This window comes from Anopheles coluzzii, chromosome 2 (assembly GCF_943734685.1).
Source record: "Anopheles coluzzii chromosome 2, AcolN3, whole genome shotgun sequence".
NCBI lineage: Eukaryota > Metazoa > Arthropoda > Insecta > Diptera > Culicidae > Anopheles > Anopheles coluzzii.
In genome coordinates this window covers 114,299,282-114,325,117 of record NC_064670.1, presented here as the reverse complement: position 1 = coordinate 114,325,117, position 25,836 = coordinate 114,299,282, and the positions used below count along the sequence as shown (strand labels likewise).

Here is a 25,836-nt window from a genome sequence, read left to right as displayed (position 1 = left end):
TGCAGCCAACTTTGCAAACGATCCGCAGGTCGAGCCGACGCTGCAAAAGCTGCGCACCGATAAAGATTGCGACGTGCGGGGCCACATAGACGGCTACCAGAGCCTGGAGGAGGAGATGGCGGCCGGCGGTGGGTGCGGTGGTTCGGGCGCTTCTAACGCCAGCACAATGATGATGACCTCGGGCGACAGTGAATCGCACCACGAGTCGTCGTCGTCGTCGTCATCACCGTCTCCGTCGCCGTCCCCTTCGGCGGCCCGTTCGCTGACCAATTCGTCCGTCTCGTTGCGCCTGTCGTACGCGGAGGCCACGAGCGGCTTTTCCTCGCTGATGCTGGACGATCAGCAGTTCTACTCCGGTGAGCAGCAGCAGCAGCGTCATCAGCGACAGCAACAGGCCGACGAGGAACGCGAGCTGAAAGATGGGGAAGGTGAGGAGGTGCAGCTTGCTGCTGGTGCTGGCGCTACCGGTGCGTGCTCGTCCGAGCGTGGTGTCGATGTAGCGAACGTGGAAATGCATGGCGTAGCAGGAGCGGGGATGGTAGAGCGACACAACGACCACGACAACGGCGAGGACGACGAGTGTGGCGAGGAGGCGATCGAGCAACCGACCTCTTCCATGTCGACCGACGACGATGCGGCCTACTGCTCCGAGATGGAAACGTCCTCGGCCGTCTCCACACCGTCGGCCGCACCGGCCGCGACACTGGCGACCATTCCATCGCAGAATGTACCATTAGCGAGCGGCAGTAGCAGCAGCAGCAGCAGTCAGGTCGTGCCATCGTCCGACAGCATCGCGGACGACCTGTCCTCGGATCTTGTGAACGGCGAGAGCGTACCGACGACGCCTCCCTCCCGCACCACTGCTGGCACTGGTGGCAGTGCAGCGGCGAAGAAGGGCGCCGACAGCAACGGTGGCAACAGCGGCAGCAATAGCAGCACACCCAAGATGCGCGATAACTTCTTCAAGCGACGCTCCAAAGGCAAGAAGTAACTCGCTTTTTGCGGGCACGGGCCTGAAGAATGCTTGGGAGCGCGCTTGCACCCGTACCCAGCACCGTTTGGTCGACACGCCGCCCTCCCGCCAGCCAGCCAGCCAGCCAGCCAGCCAGCCAGCCTTCCCCCCACACAAACCAGCTATTAATACTTAGTTGCTGCACAGAGCGTAATGATAAGTGCGCTGGAGGAGGATGAGGGCCGCGCACAGAGGACGACTGCTGCGGATTTTTAGGCCGATTGTTAATACTATTAATACTACTACTACTACTACTCTTAATACTACTACAAAAACAAACAAAAAAACCCGCTGTCATTACTTCCTCTTACGACAAGAAAACAAGCAAAGATCAAGCTTCTGGTGTATTAGCAATTTATGAGTTTTTGTTTTAATTGAATATAGAGCGAACAATTCTTCCTCGCGTTCCCCCGATTGACCACCGATAGGAAATGGGATGAAAAAAAACAACCAGAAAACCATACAAAAGTGTGTAGGCATCGATTCCCAGCTAAAAACGCGCGCACACACAGACACATGCATACACGTGCACGGTAGCGTTCGAATTCGATTACACCTCCGTTTAGTAGTAGGAGATACAATCGCACGTGGCGTGCCGCGCACACGGAGAGGTTAGGTTTTGTTAATTTGCTGTGTGCTACTACTGTTTCATCTTGCTCTAACTTTTTAAACTATTACAACTGCACCAGTGTGTACATTATCTGTGCGTGTGTGTGTGCGTGTGTTCGCGGTTATTTCGTTTAATTTAGCATAAATGTATCCCTATTATTGAAACACACCGACGAACCTGCTAAGAAAAGGGATGCGCGCAACACATTGTGAGCAGACGCGAGAGGAAAATACAAAGAATCGTTGAACCCTTTTTTCCCCCCAATCCACCGTTTGTTGTCTTTTTTTTTTATTATTTTAAAGTAATTTGCAGCAAAGAGTAAAGAAAAGGCCAGAGGTGTGTGTAGAGTGTGTAGAGCACGGAACGATCATCGCGGACCGCCGGTCAATAGTTTCGTGAAGCAAAGAGGGCAAAGAGTTGTTAAATAATATCTTATCAAACACACACACACACACATAGAAACCGGTGTTTCTGTTATATCTTTCCAGTATAAAATTCTAGTAGCAAAACAGACCGAAAATCAGGCTAGAAAAGCAAAAGCGGCAACACGGTTGAGAGGAAAAAGGGATATGAAAGAGGAACATGCAAAGACGATGGGCAGAAGTAGAATATAGACACACACATGATATAGGGCAGGATGAGGAAAAGAAACGAAATCGATGTTTTTTTCGGGATCGATCGACTGCGAGGTGTAAAGGAGGAAGAGGAAGCGCGATGTGATTAAAAGCAAACGAAGGATAATGAAAAGAGAGATTGATGGGATGTAAAATCGACCAACGCGTGCGTGTTGCTGAATTGCATATTTCCGAATTGAAACGAACCTCCGAAACGACGGGCAAAGAATCCGGTGCAGCACGTGTAAGTGTGTTTAAAGTTTATTATGTTGCTCGTTTTTCTTTCATACATTTTCCTTTCGTAGCAGTTTTCTGATTTTCCCATTTGAATCAGCCGTTAATCGTTACATATGCTTTTGTTACACAAAATAATTCCATTGTATGATTTTTGTTCAAAAGCAAATTAAATGTAGTACTATCACTCGTAAATTTGACTAAAAAAAGAGTGAGACAGAGCACACATATCGTATTTTCATACCCGATCTACTAAGGCGAATACATCGAGAGAAAAGGCTATCGTGGGAAGGGCATTACACATGTATTTGTTACAACGACCGTAAGGCGATGCTAAATCTAACCGTATTCTAATAAAGAAGGCGAACGATTAAGATTGTATGTACAAGAATGCGCTTGTCCGACATTCTCGCCCATCAAGGCCGTGGTACAGTCGGGGGGAAAATCTGACTGTGTCGATACGACGAAGTACCGGGAAGATGTCTTGCTGGCGTTGAGGGAGTGTAAGGATGCTGGCGCTGCTGTTTCAGCTGCTGATGCTGCTGTTGCTGCTGTTTCAGCTGCTGATGCTGCTGATGCTGCTGATGTTGCTGTTGCTGCTGTTTCAGCTGCTGATACTGCTGTTGCTGCTGTTTAAGCTGTTGCTGTTTCAGTTGCTGCTGCTTCAGTTGTTGCTGTTTCAGCTGTTGCTGTTTCAGTTGCTGCTGTTGCATTCCCTGTGCCATTCTAGAGCTGCCGGCAAAGCTTAAGCTTGAGGTTGGTGTTTGCATGCTCGAAATGCCAGAATCGTCCGCGAATCCACCATCGCCCTGGCCGGTTACAGCGGGTTTGTTGCCCTCGCGGAAGAAACGTTCGTTGCTAGCTTGTGGTGTGAAAAGCTGTAATGATAACGTGGATAAATTAACGGTTTTCGAACCCTGAAATGCAACCGTCTTCTCCATTGCTACCCTCGCGTGTTGCTGCTCCGCCGGTGTAAAGCTGCCGTCCGTTACTGTTGCGGACCGGTTCGATGGGGCAGGAGTACCGAAGCTAAAGTCAGCGGATGATGATTCTGGCGATGCCGCAAACGTTACCGTTTCTGGCCGGCCTTTGTCCTGGTATCTGCGACTGGCCGGATCGCCATCACGATTCGCCAGTGCTAGTTGTGGTGACGCGCGGTTTCCTGTCAACGGCTGCAGTGGTGTGCGCCCTGCACAACCGGCGCCCTGCACAACAGTGGGACCAGAGCCGTAGCGGGGCGAAATCTGGCGCAACCCTTCCTGCAGGTTCCGTCGGTGGGTGCGAAACTTTTCATAGCGTCGTTGCGTTTCCATTATCTTCTGGCGCATGGCATTTTCCATTTCCTTCATCTGCGTTACCGCGGATCGCTGTGGGAAGGAAAGAGGACGGTTGGTTGGTTGACTGTTTTGCCAAGCCAAAGGTTCGAAATTGGCCTACTCTAAACGACCATACATACACAGCGCAGTATTCCACGTATCATATCCTCGCGCTGTTTGTGCTGGAAGATGACACTCTGGTACGCAACGCCAAAAACCTTCAGCGAACCCGGATCGTAGTACATCTTCTCCTTGCGCTCCATCTGAAAAAGGATAAAATTTCGTTAATTACTTCTTAGTATAAAGATGTCGCTTTCGACCGGTTTTCGTCCTTGCTCGCCTGGTTGTTCAGCTCGGTGAAGCGCTCCAACGGTTTTTTGCACAGCGGACACATCGTTCCACGATCTATACGAAGCGTTTGTGAAAAGAGCAAGGAAGAGAGGAAAAAAAATAAATCCACAACAAACAACTAAAGAATGTGTGTGTGTGTGCCACTGGCTCACGCTACCTACTCGTTTTGGCCATGCACAGCTTGCAAAGCACATGACGGCAGGAGAGATGGTAAAACTTTCGCTCCTTTCTCTCGAACGAATGAAAGCAAATGTTGCAGTGTATCCAGCCGTTGGTGGACATTCTGGTCACGTTGGTGTTGTTACTACCGTTTCGGTAACTAAATAACGACGCACTGTTCCCGGGCAGATGTTTGGTTCGATTGTCCTGCTTCCGTTTGACATGTTTTCCATCCAACAGGGAGCGCAAAGTTGACCTACTGCGATGTAACGTGTTTAGGGACAAAATGCTGTCAAATGTTGAAAGTTTTGATAGCTAGTATGAACATAAAAATATGCTTCAGAATTATTGTTTTCAATAGAAATTGTTAATCACAAAAAACTATTCATTCCAACGATTTTCTGCTGCATTACAGATCGCGTTACAAAGCGTTACCCACTTTCTGCCTGATGTGTAACGCACGATTGAGCGGGAAAGAAAGTTTGACAGCTTGTTTTATTTTCAAGCAAAACATCTGTTTTGAAACATTTCACGCCGACCGTTGAAGCGATGGAGTTTAAAATAATATTAAAATTGTAGAAGTTGCATTATAACCATCCGGTTTAGTTTAAGTAGTTTCGATAGTAATACAGAACAAATTGTTTGCTTAGAAGTGAGGTCAGTTTGAATGAATTGAAAGAAGCAAACAATCAATAAGCCTAGAAGGCCCGTTCAGCCCAATACGTCATAATGGGACGTCAAAGCATTTGTTTACAAGCGTCATACAACACTTAGCTTTCGACTAGTCTTCACTGCCAGCTCGTATTTCTCGCATTAAAAGGTCAGTATTCAGTGTACCGTGCCTAATAGCTTCGTGTGCTTTACTTTCCCATATAGGTGTTGTGGATATTGCCCACAAGACGAAGAGCATTGAGTGCCCGTGCCTTCAACAGCTGTGGTAAGATGCGCGACGGATCAGAACACCCGTGTCGCGTTTGTCTGGCGGAAGGTGCGCGGAACATTTTCAATACCAACACTATAGACGATGCAATGTGCACCTTCGCTTCTATCAACCACATTCGCCACAAGCTGCAGTACGTGACGCAGCTCCAGGTAAGCGCCGATACACCTCACGCAGCGTCGAACCTAACGATGACACGGTACCTGTGTGTCCCTTTTGCAGGTAAACGAGGACGATGGGCTACCGTTCTGGATCTGCGAGCTGTGCGTCGTGCAGCTGAATGTGGCCTACCACTTCAAGATGGTTGCTAGCGAATCGGACAGCGTACTGCGACGGCGCCTGAAGGACAGGGAATCACCCTCGAACGTCACTCGCGATGCATTCGCGTCGCAGCAAACGCAGTCGATCAATCCAGACCAGCCGGCCATAAAGCAGGAACCAGCGTCTGACATTGAGCTGGGTCCTGTGACAGTGTGCGAAAACGATTACGTTTCCCCACCCGAGGAAGCGAGGAATGAGCTAGTGGTTACACCTAACGAAACGGACAAAATCTCGGGCATGGTTTACGTACAGAAAAATCTGCTCAATCCAGCCGAGGATGAAGCCTACCTGAAGAACATCTTGGAAAATAAAGTCATCGCCATACCGTACGAAGTAATCAGCGACGGTGGTGCCACCAAAGATCAGCAAACGTTGAGTACGACCACCCCTACGGTCAACCAATCGCACAGTCAGGGTGAACCAGTGAAAAAGCTGGGCCAGAAAAAGCGCAATAGAAGCAGGTTGGAAAATCAGCAATCAGTATCGTCGTCGAAGAAAGTGAAACGCACACCAAAGGAAGGGACAATGAAAGGGCAGCTAACTCCCGGTACCGGCACCGAAGCTAGTTCTCAGCCGGTGGACGACAAGCACGGCGGCACACCAAACGAAAACGCGAAGCTTCCGTCAAAGGCTGCGCTGCGCCAGCGGCGGCTGCAAAAGGTGCTAGAAAGTTTGCGCATCGACATGGTGGACGACAAGCTGGTGAACCGGTACGGCTTGATGCAGAACATGCCGCAGGTTATGCCGCCGCTTGCCCTGCCAAGCAATCCCATGAAGCGGCGCAACTCCATCTGCGTATCGTCCTTTAGCCAGTGGTTGTAGCGTGAGCATATTCTTAACACGAGTACCAAATAGGTTTTAAGAGCTTTGTTTTGAAGACGCGTCATGTGTTTTTCGTTGAGTTTAGTGAGATAGAACTACCTGTTAATGTATGCAGCTACGACATGCATTCCTATACCAATTGGATGAACTTGTTCGGACGGAAGGTTACACTTAGTCTTAGACCACTCAAAAAGGTACATTCAGTACGTAGCTGTTTGCACCCGGTTCATATATGTTATCGATCGTCTTTTTTTAAACATTCTTAGATTATCACTTTCGGTTAAGCAAATGGTAGGTGTTGCGTTCTGGAACATGGTTTGTTGGTTCCTTTCCCCCTTGACGCCTCTACGCCCTACGTTGTGTTTTGTTGTGTCGTCTTCGATCGCCAAAGGAGACAAAGTAAAGAACACGTCCGGCTCGTATCGAGTTTCATGCGCTAGTGCCGCTTTATTCGCACACATACTTAATCACAAATTGTCGATCGGCAGTGCTGCCAGAAAATACATTTAACTTTTAATTCCCAACTGACAAAACAACCGCAAACAATTCAAAATGACCGTTTCATAACCCTTACATTCCAACATAGCGGCCACCTAAATTTACCAAATTTACCTCTTTCCATTACTTCACAAAATGCCTGACTTTATGATATCTAATTCACTCTCTCAAACGGAAGAAGACTAATCCTATTCGCTGGCCTCTTATACAAGCCGTTCCTAGTCCTGATACTAACGACTCTCACTACGCCATCTGGGCCAGGAAATACCTCAGCAATCCGTCCCATTGGCCAATGGTGAGGAGTCTTCCCATCCTCTTTCAACAGGACCATTTGTCCTACCTTTAGCTCTACTACTGCCTTGCCGCGTTGATGTTCGTTATGTAGTTCGCTAAAATATTCCCTACGCCAACGCGCCCAATGATTCTGTACCACTCTACGCAATTCCTCATACCGCTTCAATCTATTGATTGGTACATCACCCACGTCAGGCTCCGGTAGAGCGTTCATCGGAGCCCCGATTAGAAAATGCCCCGGCGTCAATACATCAAGTTCTTCCGGATCCTCCGACAACGGTGTAAGCGGTCTGCTGTTGAGTTGAGCTTCCACTTGTGCCAGTACCGTCGACATCTCCCCAAACGCCAGCTGCCGATCACCAACAACCTTCAGTAGGACGCGTTTTGCCGCTTTTACCGCTGCCTCCCAAAGGCCGCCAAAGTTCGGTGCATGGGGTGGGATGAAGTGCCACTTAACGCCAGCGCCAACAGCATACCTCGATATATCCTCCACCGCCGAATCGCTGTTCATCAACGTGTAGAAGTCATCGATCACCTTACTCGCTCCTTGGAAGTTGAGACCGTTATCGGAATAGACCTCGCTGGGCAAACCCCGTCTTGCCACAAACCGACGAAACGCCGCTAGAAATGCATGAGTTGATAGAGACTCCACAAGCTCGATGTGAACAGCCTTTACTGAAAAACACACAAAGATTGAAATATATGCTTTTTCAGCTGCTGCTCGGCGATGCACCGGCTTCAAGTAAATGGGTCCACAGAAATCAACCCCTACGATCGAAAATGGTCGAGCTGGCATAGCACGCGACACGGGTAGCTGTCCTGGTGGTTGTTGAACTAACGCGGGATTCATCCTGAAGCATACCAGACAGCCTCTGCAAACACTATTGACCAAAGATCGTCCTTGAATTGGCCAAAATTCTCTCCTGAGTGCGCTCAATGTTGTAGTTGGCCCACCATGAAGTGCCAATCGATGATAATATTCTGCCATTAGCCTAGTAAATCGTGACTTCTTGGGTAGCGCCAACGGAAATCTGCTACAAACTTGCATGGCTTTAGCGCGATGCAAGCGGCCACCAACTCGGAGCAAACCATCACCGTCCAAAAAAGCTCCTAATGTCTTCAGTGATGATTTGGGACGTACCGTTTGTCCAGCAGACAACTCCTTGATCTCAGCCGCAAAGTATATCCGTTGTTCTCTTTTCACCAGTCGAATTTTCGTCTCTGCTAGCTCGCTCACCAACAAAACACCTTTGTGTTTAGGATCCAGCTTTCGTTGGCAACAACGAATAAATCTCATACAATACGCAGTGATCCGCAGTAATTTGTCATAGTTGGAAAACCTATCACACCAATCATCGCTCTCGCTACTTACTGCGGCCACCAATGAGCTCTTCCTTCGTTCCAATAACTCCTCTTCGGGTTTTGCCAACACACCGCTAGCATTCTTCTTCCATTCTTCCTCTGATAGTTGTAACCACCCTGGACCATGGAACCACAGCTTCGATGCTAACAGCTCGCTCGGCATAGCTCCACGCGATACAATATCGGCAGGATTGTCAACGCCCTTCACGTGCATCCATTTGTAGCCATGCGTCAATTCCTGAATTTCGGATACCCTATTCGCTACGTACGTAGCCCAAGAATGGGATGGTGCTCGAATCCAATGCAACACGATTGTCGCATCAGTCCACATAAAGGTTTCCACGTCTGGAATTCTCAACGCTTGGCGTACCACTTTCTGCAACCTTGCTGCCAGTAATGCTCCACAAAGTTCTAACCGGGCCAAACTGACTCTTTTCAGCGGCGCAGGACGAGACTTTGCAGCAAGCAACTCAACTACCACTTCCCCGCTGCTACCAATCGTTCTAACATACACGCATGCCCCATAAGCCGCTTCAGATGCATCCGAAAAGCAATGTAGTTGAACAGCAACAGGATTATGCACAACAGCATGGCGCGAAAACTTAACCTCCTTCAGCAACCCGAGTTGTGATTGAAAAGCATACCATCGTTCTTGCATGACAGCCGGTATTTCTTCATCCCAGTCATCAGTTGCCAACCACAACGATTGCATATTTATCTTGGCCCAAGATGTCACAGGAGCCACCAGCCCCAAAGGGTCGTATATACGTGCTACCAAAGAGTAAACCTTTCTACGGGACCAGCTCTCGTTGTTCATCTGAATGTTCGAGTCTATGTACAGTTGGTCCGATTCTGGTAGCCACGCGATACCTAGAGTTTTTATTGGCTCCTCTGGAACTTCAAACATTTTAACGTTGGATGTTGCTCTGTCTTCCGCTGAAACGCTAGATAAAACATCTGGTTTGTTAGAATTCCATTTAGTTAGATGAAATCCGCCCTTTCTCAACAATAGCGTCAGCTCAGCTTGCAACATAACTGCTTCTTCTTCGCTAGAGGCACCACCAATGTAGTCATCAACATAGAAGTCCTCTAACAACGCCTGTCTCGCCAAGGGAAAGTTTTCCCCTTCATCAATTGCCAATTGCTGCAGTACTCGAATGGCCAGAAAGGAGGACGGGGCAAGTCCAAATGTGACCCGCTGCAACTCGTAGACTTCGATGGACTCAACAGATGAGCCTCGCCATAATACACGTTGAAAACGAGTGTCGTCGGGATGCACCTTGACTTGCAGATACATCTGTTTTATGTCTGCCACTAATGCCACGCTCCTCATCCGAAATTTCAGCAACAACGCCAACAAGTTCTCCTGAATCACAGGACCAGTCATTAACAAATCATTAAGAGACTTACCACCGTCGGTAGAGGCCGATCCATCAAACACAGGTCGTACCTTTGTACTGGTACCGGACGCCTTGATTACCGGATGATGCGGTAAGAAATAATGACCATGAGCTGCCTCAGAATCAGGGTTCGCAGCCACCTTGACTAAAATCCCTTTGTCGATGTAGTCGTTGATAACCGCCGTATACCTTTGTTTCAACCATGGGTCCCGATTGAAACGTCGTTCTAACTGCAAAAACCGTTTTCTCGCTATCGCACCGGACGGTCCCAATTGATTCTGTAAGTCACACTTAAATGGCAGCTTCACTATATATCTCCCTTCACTATACCGCTGATGAGTTTGCACAAAATGTGCTTCGCAATCCCTTTCTTCCTGACTATGTTGAAGCGGCTCACGTATTTCTTCAATAATCCAAAAACGCTCAATTAAATCGTCCAACCTAGTACACGTGCCACAAGTAACATAATTGCTACCTTCAGAAGCCAGCGGAACTTTCCCAGTTGCAACCCATCCAAAAACAGTACTAATAAATGTTGGGAGCGCTGGTAGCTCGAGCCTAATTTTACCACGGTTGTCCGGTTTCAAAAAAGTCGCGTAAAATTCGGAGCCCATCAATAAATCCACTTCAGCATCACTATCGAAATTAGGATCCGCGAGCACAAAATTCATCGGGAGATTCTGCCTGCTAATTTGATTTCCAGTTACCGGCCTGTAGCTAGAAATTCTCGGCAACACTAGAAACTGCATACGTTCTTGATAGTTACAACTTTTGGAACGTATGACAGTCGTTACCGACATCGTTATGTCCACTTTCGAATGTCCAACTCCCGATAATGCCGTTTTACTTTCGTACTGCGGTAACTTAAGCCGCGCAGCCAAGCCCTTTGTCATCAGGTTCACCTGAGACCCACTATCGATCAATGCTCTTGCTGACAACCATTTGTTACCACACGCACGCACACTCACTATCGCCGTTGATAATAACACAGAAGTGCACTCTCTGTTCGATGACGCGTTCACCACCACATTTTGCGTGCCACTGGTAGATGGAAGTTCTTCACGAACCGACGGACCGATCGTTTCACTTACATTTTCACCGTGTAGAAGGGAATGATGTTTACGATTGCAGATATTGCATCGCGCACGTGACCAACACTTGGCTTGAAAATGCCCTTGCCTCAAACAATTAAGGCAAAGCTTCTTAGCTTCAACCACTTCACGACGACGCGGCAACGTTAAACTCCGAAACGAGTCACAATTTTCCACCATGTGCGATCCATCACATTTTGCGCACTTTGCTTCTGCAGCCACATTAGACGCAACACGACGTTCACTTGTAGATTTGCCCGCCGCCATTGGCCTATCCACTGCAAACGCGTCCATTATGCGCGTCTGTGTGCGCAAAAAGTTTAACAAATCCGTCACCGTTTTTTGCTCACTTTCTTCAACGTGCCTTTCCCACTTTTGTTGGGTGCTTTCATCCAACTTTGAAATGATTATCTGAATAATCAAACATCCCCACTGTTCGGTCACTTCACCTAACTGCTTTAGAATTTGTAAGTTCCTTTCGAAACAATCGATAAGCCCATGAATACCCACCGTGTTCATGACTTTCATCCGTGGCCATTGTAGCATCGCGTTAACATGACGCTTTTTCAAAATATATTCGTTAGAATATCGCTTTTTCAAAGCATCCCAAGCCACATCATAATTCGCATTACAGGCTTGCAAGGTATCCACCACCTTCAGCGCTTCACCTTTCAGAGAACCCTTCAAATAAAGCATCTTTTCAACCTGCGACAATTTCTCGTTCTCATGAACAGTAACAACAAACATGTCGTGATACGGGAGCCATTCGTCATATTTTCCGGAAAATTGAGGAAGCGTCAACTGAGGCAAACGAACACTATTATAATCATCGCACACGCGTTCCTGTTTCACACTCGGTATCTCCGCTCCAGCCCGCAGCTTTCCCAATAATTTTCCTTTCAATAGCATGACTTTGTCTTCAATCTCACCATAAAGCACATCGTTATCTTCACTGTAATCTTTTGCGCCAATATTTCGAGCCAAAGCCTGAAACTCCCTCCAACGCTCGTTCAATAGATCGAGACGAGGCGTCAATTCTGGGAAATCACTCTCTTTGTACTGCGCCAAAAACGTGTCGATTCTTGTCAACGATTGCACGACTCGGTCGCGCTCGCGCTTTAGGATAATCATATCCAGTTCTTCTGCTTGTGTGTGTTGCATTGTATTGTTCGAACCCGATGCGTCAGAGAAACCGGCAAAATCTTCACTAACCGACATTTCTAATACGCGACACAAAATGCATACACACGCAAAGAACACCCACTAGCACAATGATTTCTCACGCTTTCGCGATTTTTTCTTATTCAGAAATCCACCAACGCTCGATACGGAACTTTCAGATTTCACACGCGTTACGCGATTTTTGCCAAAAGAAATCACACAAAGTTCTTCACTTTAACCAGTCAAACCAAACCGCAAATATTAGACCATCCTGGTCACGGCACCAATGTTGCGTTCTGGAACATGGTTTGTTGGTTCCTTTCCCCCTTGACGCCTCTACGCCCTACGTTGTGTTTTGTTGTGTCGTCTTCGATCGCCAAAGGAGACAAAGTAAAGAACACGTCCGGCTCGTATCGAGTTTCATGCGCTAGTGCCGCTTTATTCGCACACATACTTAATCACAAATTGTCGATCGGCAGTGCTGCCAGAAAATACATTTAACTTTTAATTCCCAACTGACAAAACAACCGCAAACAATTCAAAATGACCGTTTCATAACCCTTACATTCCAACAGTAGGATTTCGAAAGCGTCGCAGATAGCCCTGCAATCGATTAGAAATCTCCACAAACTGATCTGCACATTTAGTTACATTTTTTGCCGTTCCCTTGACAGCAGACTTTTGGGAGCAGAGCAACGTAGCAGCCATGACCATGATAGGGCTGGAGATGAACATTTTTAAGCACGGACAAAGGGACACCACGAACAGTGTGTCGAACTGCCGAAATAAAAGGCTTACACGACTGGAAGAAAACCAAAACGATTGCCATAGTGTTTATGTGAAAGAAACTATAAACGGGAGGAAGCTCGCGAAAGAATAGATAGCGAAAGATTGTATAGCACGCCTAGTGATAAGCCAAGCCGCACTTACTTTCACCTGGTGCACTACTCCACCGCTGGAATGTCCGGTGTTTGGCAGCACCCCGGGTAGTAAAAGCCGCCTATTATCTGTGCCATCGATATGGCACGGACTTTGGCACTGTGCGTGGCAGATAAGCGGAAGGTGTTGCCTTCGGATACCAGATGCTCTTTGTGAGTAGTGCTTTTAGTACTCCCGGAACCCCAACACATTCGCTACTCGCAATAGCGCAGTGCGTTGCTGCAATGTGCAAACGCTCAAACCACTCTCACACGTGAGCGGGGGGGCCCATTCGTGAGACGCGGTTATGATATTAATTATTCACCGTGTACTGTTTATTGGTAGTTATTGGTAATAACACACGTGTTTGCAGTGTGAGAAGTCGACAGGGTTTTTGTTTTGGTATACAGGCTCCCGGGGGGGCTTTTCCGAAACAAAAAAAACGCGCACACCCCCTTCCTTTCGATGCAGTTTGCGATTCTCGATCGGATTGCAATGCATTCCTTCAATCTGTGAGTCGAACGTTTGAGCAAAACGTTACAGATATGACGCATGCATGCCGACGTTCCAAAAACGGTTTCGAGGTGCGTGCCGTCGTTTGGCAGCTGATTAGAATAGCGCTAGAAATGATGGAACGGACGCTGAAACACACACACACACACGCACAACAACCTGTTGCTTCACCCGCGAATACCCCGAAAACAACCGATCGTTCCGTGCGGGGAATCACACACGCTGAACATCGCCGCCGCCCGCTGTTTGGAGGGGGGGAGGGTTGCTACGAACGTGATATCTTGGACCACGGTCGGTGGAGGGAGTTGAAGTTGAAGTGTGCTGGAGGATGGGCCGCATGGAAGTGTACCCCCACCGCCGCAGCGGATAGTGGAGCTGTGCCTTGTATGTGTGTGTATGATTGTGGTCTGTCGCTTTGTTTCCAGTGTTGCGTTGGTAACGAAGTTGCTAGGGTTGAACAAAAAAGCCAACTTTTTTTAAAAGTGTTCAGCTTTTCTTTTGCCAACCCCCTTTCGGGTTGGGAGCGGGACAGGGTAGAAGATGCTAAGGGGTCGAGAATGCACTGAACAGCGAATGGTGATGGTGGTGGCGGGTAGTGTTGGTGGTTTATCGCGCTCCAAACACACATACATCGACCATTGAGTGCGCTCTCGCGCGCGCGCCTGTTGTCTCTCAGCTTCACCAACCAGTGTACTAATGTGAGCCTTCCGGAGCGGATGCGCCGCACGGTGGTACGGTAAAGGTGCTATTGCGTTTCTCCAGAACCGCGTCAGCTGTCGTCAGCAAGGTGCAAGAACACGACAACACCGCAAACCCACTCCCAGCCCCACAAGTGATTGTGTTTGGTGCCTGTCGTGTATCGGCATTTTGTTAGCAAACAAAGCAGAGGCCGCCGCAGAGTGATTGTGATCATTTGCCGCCGAACGCAACCCGTCCAAAAGTGCAATTAGAAGAGGGCCCCATAGTGTGTGTGTGTGTGTTTCATGTTTGTTGTTTGACGGTGTTTGATTAGTGCGTGTATTTCTCCAGTGATACACGGTGCACAATCTCGCTCTGTCTACCGATACGGTGTACGGTTTTTAGAAAAGCTGGGCCAACTGAGATTGTACCGGCACTGGTTGCCTTCTTGCAAGACAGGAAAACAAAACGGAGCTCCGTTTTTTCCCTGCCTGCGGCAAAACCGCGCTGACCTTGAAAGTGACGTCGAAGCAGAAGGGCGAAGCAGTTACAGGCCCGGATGCAGTTACGTTTGTTTTGTTTTTGCACGTCCCACCTGAGGTGGCAACCTGTTGCCGACCGTGTGTTGTAGTCTTGCGCGCGCGCGTGTGTGTGGGTGTGTTTGAGTTCCAGTGAAAAAACTAATGCGCTTTAAGGAAGATAACAAACGCATTTGTGGGTTCAATATATCTTATCTCAAGTGCGCGAGTTGTACACAGTTAGTGCATTGCCCGTTCTAATTCTAGGTATTCTCTGAGCCCGCTTCGAACAGAACTGCATACAAACCTATACTAAACCCAGTGTTTGTGCTAGTGTGTGTGTGTGTTTGTATTACGGATTTGTTGTTATTATTGTGTGGTGTGTATGTAGTGTAAATCGCTTGCAAAACCAGTGCGCGAAAGCCAGAGCAACATGTCGACGCTGCTGAATTTGGACAGCTATCGGCATGAGCTGTACGGTAAGTGATGTGTTTTAGTAATAGCAGTGGTAGTGTAGTAGTACTAGTACTAGGAGGAAGAGCCCAGCAAACCGTAGCAGCAGTTGCGCGCCGGTCGCAGTCGGCATTGGAAATCGGTCGGCCGCTCCATTCGCTCCCAAACGGTCGTGCTTTTGTGAGTGTGTGTGTGTGTGTTTGATTGCTGGGTATGTGATTGGAGGGGGGGGTTTGCAAACGAAAGCCCATCAATGGCGCAGCCCCCGCACTTGATGGTCACTGCGCACTGCTCTTTGTTCTTGTGCCGGGAGCTTTTGTTTTGCACACATCCCAAAACACATCAAACGTGTGATGAATCAACAGTGTGTCATGCGCGAGATCGCCCAACCAGCGTGACGTGTCAGCGATGTCAACTGCGACCACGGCTCGAGCACGATCGGCTCGTAAGAAACTTCCTCCTCATTTTATGATCGCTCACAATGCACTCTCCGCATACGAAAAGCAGCAGCGCGTTCTCGTACTCTCGGCTTGGAGTTCGGGTTAATGGGGGAGGGGGCACATTCTCATTATGTATGCGACACGCGCGTATCAAAAGCACGTCCACCAGCCGTTTGCTTTGTATTTTTGCGTGGCTCTGTTACTCTTTGCGCGCGCGTGTTTGTGTGTGTGCGTCCAATCGGTGACGGGGCGGGGAATAAACCGGTACGCGCGTTCGATCAGTGGGAAAGCCCCAACGCGTGTTAGCGATGATGATCAGGGGGGAGGGGGGACGGCATCTGCACGGCGCCGGGTCACGGCTCCATGCTGCTCCGCGATCCGCGGGATCTTGTTTTGGTATTGCTGGGGAATTCCCAACTGTTTTTAACCCTTCGCGCCTTCGCGCCCAGCCTCTCAGCGATCCCCCCCCCACCCCGCTCGGGTGAACGAGTTAGAGCAATCGCTTCGATGACTCTGACGAACGACGATGATGATTCGTCAGCGATATATAGCATATGACATAGTGGGCTGGTTGGAGCAGATAAGATTGGTCATAATTGAGGAGGATTACTTGGAGGAATTTCAATTAACTGGGTATTATTAGTTGCAAGATCTCTGGATCGTTCGTCTGGATCTTTAACTTGTATGTTGGGACTCTGGCTATACTTGAGGTGATAGTTAAAATGGCCATGTCCTGGGGTTGACCATTCTCTTGATACAGTTTTCAACTCGTACGACTTAACAGCATGTCCGTCATGGACTCAAGCCCCCGATGGACCATGCCTCCCCCAGACGCAGAACTGACTATCCTGCTGTAGACAGTACGAGCATAAGTAATCAGTAAGTCACTGAAAGCCAAGGCCCACTAGTAGTACAGGCAGGCCTTGACCAACAACGGTTGTTGTGCTAAAAGAAAAAGAAAAATAGCGCTAATAAAATTTCTCTTTCAAGTTAGGCACGACTTTCTTTTAAGGTTCTTTTGGCCTTGCTAAGAATGTGCATTGTCTGCTCGGTGTCCAGGCAACAATGAAGATGGCTTCCCAATCTCTATGACTTTAAGTCGTCCCAAACACAGTCTTTGCATAGGTTAAAAAAGATGCCCCTAACAAGCACATTGAGGATCTCAGATACAGATAATTGCACTTTATAAGCAAGTTCACTAGATAATTTGTCTATCTCACTGTTGTGAAGGGGAAAGAGTTGAGACAGCATCATCATCATTATAGAGTTGAGAAGATTTAATTAGTTATTCACTGCATTAGAAATGATACTAGACGTTGAAATGATCGCTTATTTTTGACGAATATTGTATGTACATAGTCAAAATCTTTGTACTCTACTGCAAGAATAACTTGCTACTTATGCTGCTCGATTATTTTGTAGAATTCTTCTTCTAAATGTTAATGGAGGCTATTATTTCAAGTTAGATATATGCATCTTTAAAGAAAGACTCTCCATGTCTTTAAGATCTTGCTTGAGTAGCACCAGTTTACTTTATTTCGCAACTATACAAAGACCCGATCAATTTGAACCTCTTATAAATTTCACACGAATCTTGCCTTGTCTGAATTCTGGAATTTATAAGCTTTGAGAGATTTGATAGGAGCTAATGCATCCTCTTGAACGTTTCCTGTTTATGAAGTCGGCTGATGATACGTGATTCGTGTGTGTTTGACGTCAAAGGGTAACTCACGTGCCCTCCTGGGTTAGGAATGCCCTCTTTTCTTCTTCCCGTGTGTGTACAGCCCTTATCCAGAAAGGAATCGATCCACGATCTTTGTGGGAATGGACACTTCTACCACCGGGGCCAATCCTTATGCTATAGAGCTTAAACCCAGCAATCATAAAACAAAACTGTCCGCTTATTTAAATCGCCAACATCCATAGTGACAATTTCCTATCGATTGGGGTGGGTTTTACGCACGCTTACCGGCTTGGCCACTGTTTGTAGAATGGTCACAAATCGGTGACGATCGTAAACCCGCGAACAAGGTGAAGAAGCAGTATAAAAGCGAGAATGTCGTCATCGTTTCTGCTGCTGCTGCTGCTGCTGAGTGGTTGTTAATTTATACCCCCCCCCCCCCCCCCCCCCCTTCTCGTCCTGGTCTGAAGACACTGCGCACTCCTTTGACGTTAAGTCGAAGATGCGGCACAGCGTGTGTTGTTGTGGCTCGGCCATCGTACGAAGCGGTTGTGGCGATCTGTACACCATTTGTTTACCCCGGTCCCCTTTTGTTTCGGTGCAGTTTTGGAGCCGGCATTTTAGGCGCGAAAGGTAATTTTGTGAGATGAGTATGACGTTTTGTAATTACGAAGTTGCATTACGATTGGTGGTTACAAATGAGCACAGTGCGGCGAGCAGGAGAATAGTTAACTGAAAGTTGTCATAACATTAAAGTGTTTAATGTTATCACTTTCTTATCGCCGCTGCATAGTCTTTTACTTTTTACGTACGGTACGTGTGAGCATTATTGTTTGTTTTCGCTTTTTTTAGTTGTTGTTGTTGGGAGTATTCGCTAGAGCAAACCACGTGCTCAGCAGAATGGACGGTGGGGAAAATCCGGCCCCAGTTGACTCACGCGCGATGAATTTAATGAAGGTGCTAATAGGAAATGATTGAAGCATTATTAATTTGCCATTCCATTGCACTTGGTGGCTGGTTGTGGAAACTTTAAAGATTAATTCAGCTGCAAAAAAAAAACTGGTTTGAAAGGGAACGGGAAAGATAAGATGAACGATTTTCTCACGTGTTTGTTTTGTGATGTAAGTTTTTTAAATTATTTCAAAGCATTTCAAAGAATCAAAGAAAAAATAATTCCGAATTATTTTTTTTCTTTAATTTAGTTTATATTTATTTAGTAGTTGGTAATGTTTTACAGTATATTCCATTTTAGTAAATAAGCCCAAAAATAATACAAGATTTTTTTTTTTAACTGCAGCGACCAAAACATTCCATTCATTAGCATAAACAGTATAGAGACAGAACAAATTATGGTCCCAAGTCCTTGCTTGCGTCACTGGACAGAGTTTTGGAGAAAGAAAGTATCGGCGAATGACGCCAGATTGAGTTTTATTCCGTTTCGATGGCATCCAGCTCCAGCAGCAATCACACGCGACGCTGCCCGATCTGCGTCATTCCGGTGAAACCTATGGAAAATAACAACACCCACCCACTGTGCCCGATGTTTCTGGTGGTCCCACCGGTATACGAAACATTTTGGTTAAATTTGAAACCCCAAACCGCCGGTGTGTTGATTGAGAATGAGAGAATGAGGACGAACCAATAATTCACCAAAACAAAGCAACTGCGCCTGAAAGTGCTAATTTACTGCTAGCGCGAACGATTACACTGGGTGAAGGTCGCACAAGGCTATCGGCAGGTCTTCAACTCGTTTTACACTGATAAAGTCCGCCAGCTTCACCGCGTAACTGCTCGCCCATCAAGTGCACAGTATTATGGATGCATAAGAGGACTGGTGATGCTGCGTACGCCGTTCCGTGTTCGACGCACTTTTCTTCCCTTGATCATCGCGTGATCAACGTCGACGCTGGCAGGATCCGTTCGAATGACGTTAATTCCGAACGGACGCTCGATTTGAGTCCTCACGTTTGGATATTGGAGCGTTTCGATCATTAGCGGCAACCCGTTCCGTTCTTGACGTCATACGCGGCAGGATTAAGTAGCTTACCATGTACCAAAAGTACCATGTTTGGATGAGTTGGAGTTAAACTTCAGTTAGGCATCTTAGGCGTCTATCGCTTCGAAAGCTTTCGCGGGATGACACCGTGACTCATCGCGGGGCACAGCTGTGGTACAGTACCGTTCCTAAATTTAGAACGTCCTCTAGACGGCTGTATGCTATTTTACTGTATTTACTTTCTTCGTGTGAGCTATTTTGAGGCTCCTTCCAGACTTTATTTGTGGAATCCCGGTTACGTCACAAAAACAGAGGGGGGGGGGGGGGGGGGTTGCTAAAATTGGAGCATTGGGCGCAGCAGGATCACTCACAGTGACGTCCAGTGTAATCCGCGGGCTTGTACACACGGCCCTGATGACGTTCATGTGGAGCACAAAAAATAGCATTAAAAGCCATGCCCGAACAACGGGGGCACGTACTGTACGAATGTCGGGAAAGGCGAATGTTATCGCGACTATTATTGACTTACATACTTGTTCGCGCAAGCGGGCACCCCGATATCAGTTCAGGCATAGGCATGAATGAATTGGAAGTGAGATCCGGCTGGGTAGAGGTAAAAAAAGAAGGGAAGAATAAGGGGGGGGGGGGGGTGCCTTATCAGTAAGATATCAGGTCGCAAATCGATTGCGGGTCCCTTATCTGTTTCCTCTTCTGTTGACAAGAAGCCGCACTGTTTGCTGAAGGGATCAGAAGCTACGGCCAGTTATTGTTGGGTTCGGTTTGAGAACTCTACTCTGTCTCTCCCTCTCTCTGTCTCTCGGGATTCATTCAATATATCCCTAACAGCACTTCCCGTTCTCCTCACTGCTTCGACCCGTCCCGCTCGAGCGTACGAACAGCTCCAGCGCTTGATCGCGTGCGGCCCCCGCGAGAGCTGCGAGTCTCTCAGAGTCGCGCGCCGGCGATCATTCAGTTGCGTGTCGGCACCGATACGGTTAGGATGCAGCAGCACTAGCACTAGCACGTTGAGCGAGCAGTATTATGTCGCTAGAGCACTGGTCGGTCGCGCTGGATGTACTGCTGCAACAGCTTCAACAGCAGCCGCCACACCATTTGCTGGACAACGCTCCCCCCTACCATTTGCAAACAGGTACAGCGGTACGGGCCTTCTTTGCGAGCCTGGAGGGGAGGGTAGCTCGTGGGTTTTGCCAAGCTGCAAGTAAGAGTGGAGGTGGGCCCACAGAGGTGTGCTGGTGTCGCGCTTCCCAAACCGCGTGCGACAAAAGCCGGATCGTGATTCACTGGGTTTCTGGTGCACGACGACCTTCTTTTTTTTTTGAAAACCAACCGTTTCCAATTTTCCCGCCTATTTCTTCTTTTTCCAGAGCAACAACAGCTGCTGGGCACGTCCCCGATCCAGTACACCGTCCTGTCGATGGACACACCGTCGCCGTCGTCGTCGTCGGCAGCAGCAGCAGTGGTCAGTGTTGGAGAGTTTACGCTCGGCCCGGGTCGCACCTATGCCAGTGCGCTTTCGCCATCGTCATCGTCCGCATCGCCATCGTCACCGTCGTCGGTCGCATCGCCCAACAGCCGGGCCAGCAACATGTCCCCGGAGTCCAGTGCCAGCGATCAGAGTGCTGCCTATACGCTGCAAAACCTGAACCTTTCCAGTAGCGCCGGCACGATGAACTATCCTGGCATGGGTTATCAGCAGCAGCAGCAGCAACAGCAGCAACAACAACATCAACATCAACAACTTCAACAGCAGCAGCATCACTATTACACACCGCAGCTGCTGAATCTCGACCAGGAGCAACTGCAAACGCAAACCTTCACCTACGTCACATCGTCGAACGAAGGTAAGACACTGTGACGGTGTCACAACCAAACGTGCCTCCTCGATCATCTGGTCACTGTCACTGTGGTGTGTGTGTGCTCTGTCCCCATTTCAGCGTTTGCCGCACCGGAACCGAACTACAGCGAGCCGCATCTGGTGATCCTGGAGCAGCCGGTGGACAAGTTTCGCTTCCGCTACCAGTCGGAGATGCACGGGACGCACGGTTCGCTGATGGGCAGCCGGACGGAGAAGTCGAAGAAAACGTTCCCGACCGTCGAGCTGCGTGGGTACGGTGGGGAGGCGAAGGTGCGCTGCTCCCTCTATCAGGTGGATCCGCAACGGCGCGCCCCCCATTCGCACCATCTGGTGATCAAGTCCGGCGAGCTGGATCTGATCGATCCGCACGATCTGGATGTGGGTGGCGCGGCGGGAGCGGCTGAACCATCGGAGGGTGTTGGCGGGGACGGCAAGTATGTGGCCACCTTCCAGGGTATGGGCATCATACACACGGCGAAGAAGTTCATCGCCGAGGAGCTGTACAAGAAGCTGCGCAAGCATCGGCTGTGCGAGCTGAACCGGGAGCCGACCGAGCGCGAGGAGCAGCAGATGCAGAAGGAGGCGGCCGTAATGGCGCGCACGATGAACCTCAATCAGGTGTGCCTGTGCTTCCGGGCGTATCGGGTGGAGCCGGGTACGGGCCGCTGGGTCCCGATCTGTGAGCCGGTCTACTCGAACCCAATCAACAATATGAGTAAGTGTTGAGGATTTTCCGGAGTTACGGAGTTACGGGAAGGTGTGTGTGTTGATGGCGACGATCGTGTGCTCTCTCTCTCTTCCAGAAAGTGCACTTACGGGCGAGCTGAAGATCTGCCGGCTCAGCACCACCGTCAGCGGGGTGGACGGTGGCGAGGAGGTGTTTATGTTTGTCGAAAAGGTGTGCAAAAGTAAGTGAACGCTTGTGTTGTGTAGTATTGTGTTGTCAAAGTTCCGGCAGAAGTGAACGCTAAATTCTCCCATAATACCTCTGTAACAGATAACATCAAGATTCGGTTCTACGAGCTGGACGAGTACGACCAGGAGGTGTGGCAGGAGATGGCCATCTTTTCCGAGGCGGACGTCCATCACCAGTATGCGATCGCGTTCAAGACGCCACCGTACCGGCACAAGGACATTACCGAGCCGGTCGAGGTGCTGATGCAGCTGTTCCGGCCGCGCGACCGGTGCCAGAGCGAGCCGGTACTGTTCAAGTACAAACCGCGGCCCGGCATGATGGTGGTGCCGGGCGCTGGTGCTAGTGGTGCGTCGCGCAAGCGGCTCCGCATCAGCTCGGGCAATGTGTCGTCCGAAATTCCCACCGTCATCCAGAACGACCCTAATGGGCCTGTTGGACCCGCTGGAGTAGGTGGTGGTGGAGGTGGAGGAGGAGGTGGTGGCGGTGGTGTTATTGGTTCAGGATCAACTACACGACTACCGCCTCTGCATCAACCATTCCCAATGCTGGCCAATCATGCTGGCGGCGGTGCCATTCCGGAAGGTCAAGAACCCACGTCGACCACATCGCTTACGACGTCAGCCCATCATCCGGACATTATGAGCGGCATCGGTTCCACCACCACCATCTCCAAGGAGCTAACGAAGGCCAGCATCATCCAGGAGATACTGAACATTCCGACGACGATCGCGTCGGACGTAGCGTTCGACTCGAGCGACTTCCCCTGCAACTCGGAAGGTACGAGCACTACTATTCCTACTCTCTGTGACACTCTTTTAAACGAACGATTTTTTTACCCGCTTTTGTGCGACAGAGTTCAACAAACTCATCCAAGAGATCGGCAATCAGCAGGATCTGGTCAAGCTGGAGACGGACGCAGAAACGGCTGGCGGTGGCGCCACCGATACGGAAAGTGTGCTGGGACGGGCGATTGCCGATCTGGTCGCGTCCGGGGACGATTCGCGGCAGGGCGAAATGTTGCGCAAGCTGCTCGCCCTGATCAAGCTGTTCGCCGGGGACGTGAATCGCTCGCGGCAGCTGCTGGCCTCCCACTGGACCGCTGCCAATCAGCAGCAGCTCAAGTAAGTTGGTTGCAAAGAAAGTACACCATTTCCTCCAGACGCTCCATCATTGTTGCACTCCATATTCGATTGTTCTCGCCCGTTCGGTTGATTGATTTTGAGGCCTAATATGGGGCATTTCCTCTCTCTTACTCTCTCTATCTTTTTTCCCACCTCTCTATCTCTCGATGTACTTGTGGGTGCGATGTCGGTGTGTCTATGTGGTTTAGGTTCGAACCTCAGCAATGGAGTAGTCATTACGAGGAGCACCGATGGTGACCGATGCTGTCCTGTTTTTGTCACTGTTTTAAACATTTGCAGAGTTTATAAATGTAAATAAATTATTTGTTTCAAACGGTTCTTGGTGTGTCGTGTCTGTGTCCCTGTAACCGTTTTTTGGTGAATTCCGCCTGAGAAATCTGTACTCCCCAAACTCTTTTGGGTATTGGTTGTGGATGGTTTTAATGCTGCCAGAACTTCTGCAGAGAAGAGTTTCTATCTCCGCACGTTGGGTTTTTTCTTGAAGCATTCCGAACGCTTTCCGATATATTCGGGATTTTCGCATTATCTTCATTTAGGCTTTGACCGGGGGTGGGAGGGAAAACCGGATATTCTGGATTCCCTGGAACTGGAGTTTAAGCCTCCGAAACTGGAACGCTTGCCGCTGCTGTCAGCAGGCAGGGTGCAGCAATAATGATATGCTGTTTAATTATTGACGATGAGATTTATGCCTTCGGTTGGATGCGGCTTGTAAGATTATCTCTTCCCTTTCCCTTCCCCTTACGCCCCCTCGTCTTGCGAACAAGATTAAACATCGTGCAGTAGTCGTTAGAGAATTCCTGTTTTACTTTGTCGCTTCGTTTTGTCCCCCCCTCGGTCACCCCCTTGTTGATGTAACTAGACTGCGAGAGAGCAGCGATTAAAGATGGGATTTGTTTGATTTACACTGGTGTGTGTGATTTATTTTTTTTTTTGCAGCTGCCTGCACGCTGCAATCCGGCGCAACGATACGACGATCGCCTGCAAGCTGATCGAGCTGCTGCACGAGTACCAGCTGGCGGAGGAGCTGCTCGATCTGCCGAACGATCGCAACGAAACCGGCCTCCATCTGGCCGTGTCGGGCAACAGCGAGCCGATCGTGAAGGCGCTGCTGGGGGCCGGCGCGAAGCTGCACTACTGCGATTACCGCGGCAACACGCCCCTGCACCGGGCGGTCGTCGAGAATGTGCCCGATATGGTGCGGCTGCTGCTGCTGCAGGGAGGTTTGCGGCTCGACTGCACCAACGACGACGGGTTGACCGCGTTGCAGGCGGCCGTGTATGCTCGAAATTTGAAAATCACGCGCATCCTGCTGGAGGCGGGTGCGTCGGTGCGCGAGAAGGACCTCAAGCACGGCAACAACATCCTTCACATTGCGGTCGACAATGTAAGGATTTTTGGTTTTGGTGGAAGCGATGACGCTCTAACTGGGGTTTTGCTTTCTCTCTTCTGTTTTTTATTGTGGCAGGATGCGCTCGATATCGTGCACTACATACTGGAGGAGGTGAAGGAGGAGCTTGGGCGGGAGCGGAACAATGCCGGCTACACGCCGCTGCAGCTGGCCGACGCGAAGAGCCACACCGGGCAGGGCAATAACAAGCTGATCGTGCGGGAACTGTTGCGCCACTACCCGGATGGGTTGCAGAAGGAGGTGAAGAAGGAGGTTGATGCCGCAGAAGACGACGAGGAGGAAGAGGAGGAGGAAGAGGAGGAGGAAGACGAGGATGAGGAAGGGGGGGAGGAGCACGGGCAGAGGGAAGCATCGGCACCGTCCAGCAGCGTGCTCGATTCGATGGATCTGATCAACGGTGAGCGGGCCTCCATTGCGCGACTGCTGGAGGAGCACGAGCCGGAAGCGGAACCGCAGCGTAAAGCCACCAAGCGGTCGGACAGTGGCCCGGATCGAACCGAGCCCGATACGCTACTCGACGAGCAGTGCCTGGAGGAGCTGTGCCGGCTGCTGGACGCAGGCAGTGGCTGGCGCGAGCTCGGTTCGCTGCTCGACTTTCACTCATTCTTTACCGTGTGGGAGCAGGCGCCCAGCCCGGCACGGATGTTGCTCGGGTACTTTGAGGTGAGTAGAGTGCTGGATGCCGTTCACAGCGGTTTGCAAACTTTAACTAACGCTTCGTGTATGTGTGTGTGCGATTGCTACATTGCAGATGCAGCATCTCCACCTGGACCGGCTGATCGATATGCTGCGCGTGCTGGAACTGCGCGACCCCATCCGCAGCATCGACGAGATGATCTGCCGGCGGATGAAGTGATACACATTGCACATATGAGTTGTTGTTGTGATTTGCTGCCTTCGGTTGGTTTGGAAGCATCGGTAGGACAGCCTGTGGCGGAGTTTCTTTTTGTAGCATTGTAAGCAACACACAAACACACTATTTTACGCTTTTACTGTACCTTGTTTTCGCTACATTTTACGTACAACTACATCCCAGATACATTCCAAGAGTGTAGGAAAAAAGCGAGTCGACCTGTTCAATCCAAAGCTGGTGGTGGTGATATCACGCGTTA

The 25,836-nt window shown here is 49.3% G+C and overlaps 4 protein-coding genes across 10 annotated transcripts in view; 3 read left to right on the top strand and 1 right to left on the bottom strand.

The window, feature by feature from the left end:
* Positions 1-2,395, top strand: part of LOC120947281 (uncharacterized) — a 119,737-nt gene extending 117,342 nt beyond the window's left edge. For all 4 annotated transcript variants that reach the window (XM_040362477.2, XM_040362479.2, XM_049606959.1 and 1 more), the window contains one exon: positions 6-2,395. In XM_040362477.2, the coding sequence (XP_040218411.2) occupies positions 6-991 (986 nt within the window). In that variant the 3' untranslated portion in view covers positions 992-2,395. The remainder of the gene's footprint in view (positions 1-5) is intronic.
* Positions 2,396-2,481: 86 nt separating this feature from the next.
* On the bottom strand, positions 2,482-4,619 carry LOC125906727 (histone-lysine N-methyltransferase 2D-like). Its single transcript, XM_049606972.1, has 5 exons — positions 4,299-4,619; positions 4,127-4,191; positions 3,927-4,049; positions 3,418-3,837; positions 2,482-3,348 (listed from the first exon to the last, which is right to left on the bottom strand). The coding sequence occupies exons 1-5, from the start codon at positions 4,417-4,419 to the stop codon at positions 2,887-2,889; spliced, it is 1,191 nt and encodes a 396-aa protein (XP_049462929.1). The 5' UTR covers positions 4,420-4,619; the 3' UTR covers positions 2,482-2,886.
* A 439-nt stretch (positions 4,620-5,058) lies between these two features.
* On the top strand, positions 5,059-12,980 carry LOC120947283 (uncharacterized). The gene is made up of 3 exons (XM_049606973.1): positions 5,059-5,388; positions 5,459-6,674; positions 12,764-12,980. Exons 1-2 carry the CDS (start codon positions 5,239-5,241, stop codon positions 6,377-6,379), a joined length of 1,071 nt encoding a protein of 356 aa, XP_049462930.1. The 5' UTR covers positions 5,059-5,238; the 3' UTR covers positions 6,380-6,674; positions 12,764-12,980.
* A 1,292-nt stretch (positions 12,981-14,272) lies between these two features.
* On the top strand, positions 14,273-25,790 carry LOC120947282 (nuclear factor NF-kappa-B p110 subunit). 4 transcript variants are annotated; one of them, XM_040362481.2, is made up of 10 exons: positions 14,273-14,403; positions 15,080-15,291; positions 20,768-21,244; positions 21,338-21,973; positions 22,062-22,166; positions 22,256-22,951; positions 23,028-23,295; positions 24,253-24,700; positions 24,782-25,387; positions 25,476-25,790. In XM_040362481.2, the coding sequence occupies exons 2-10, from the start codon at positions 15,246-15,248 to the stop codon at positions 25,578-25,580; spliced, it is 3,387 nt and encodes a 1,128-aa protein (XP_040218415.2). In that variant the 5' UTR covers positions 14,273-14,403; positions 15,080-15,245; the 3' UTR covers positions 25,581-25,790. The 4 variants fall into 4 exon arrangements, with proteins under 4 accessions (XP_040218415.2, XP_040218416.2, XP_040218417.2 ...); XM_040362482.2 differs by having other exon boundaries at positions 14,287-14,358; XM_040362483.2 differs by having other exon boundaries at positions 14,297-14,347.
* The last annotated feature ends 46 nt before the right edge of the window (positions 25,791-25,836 follow it).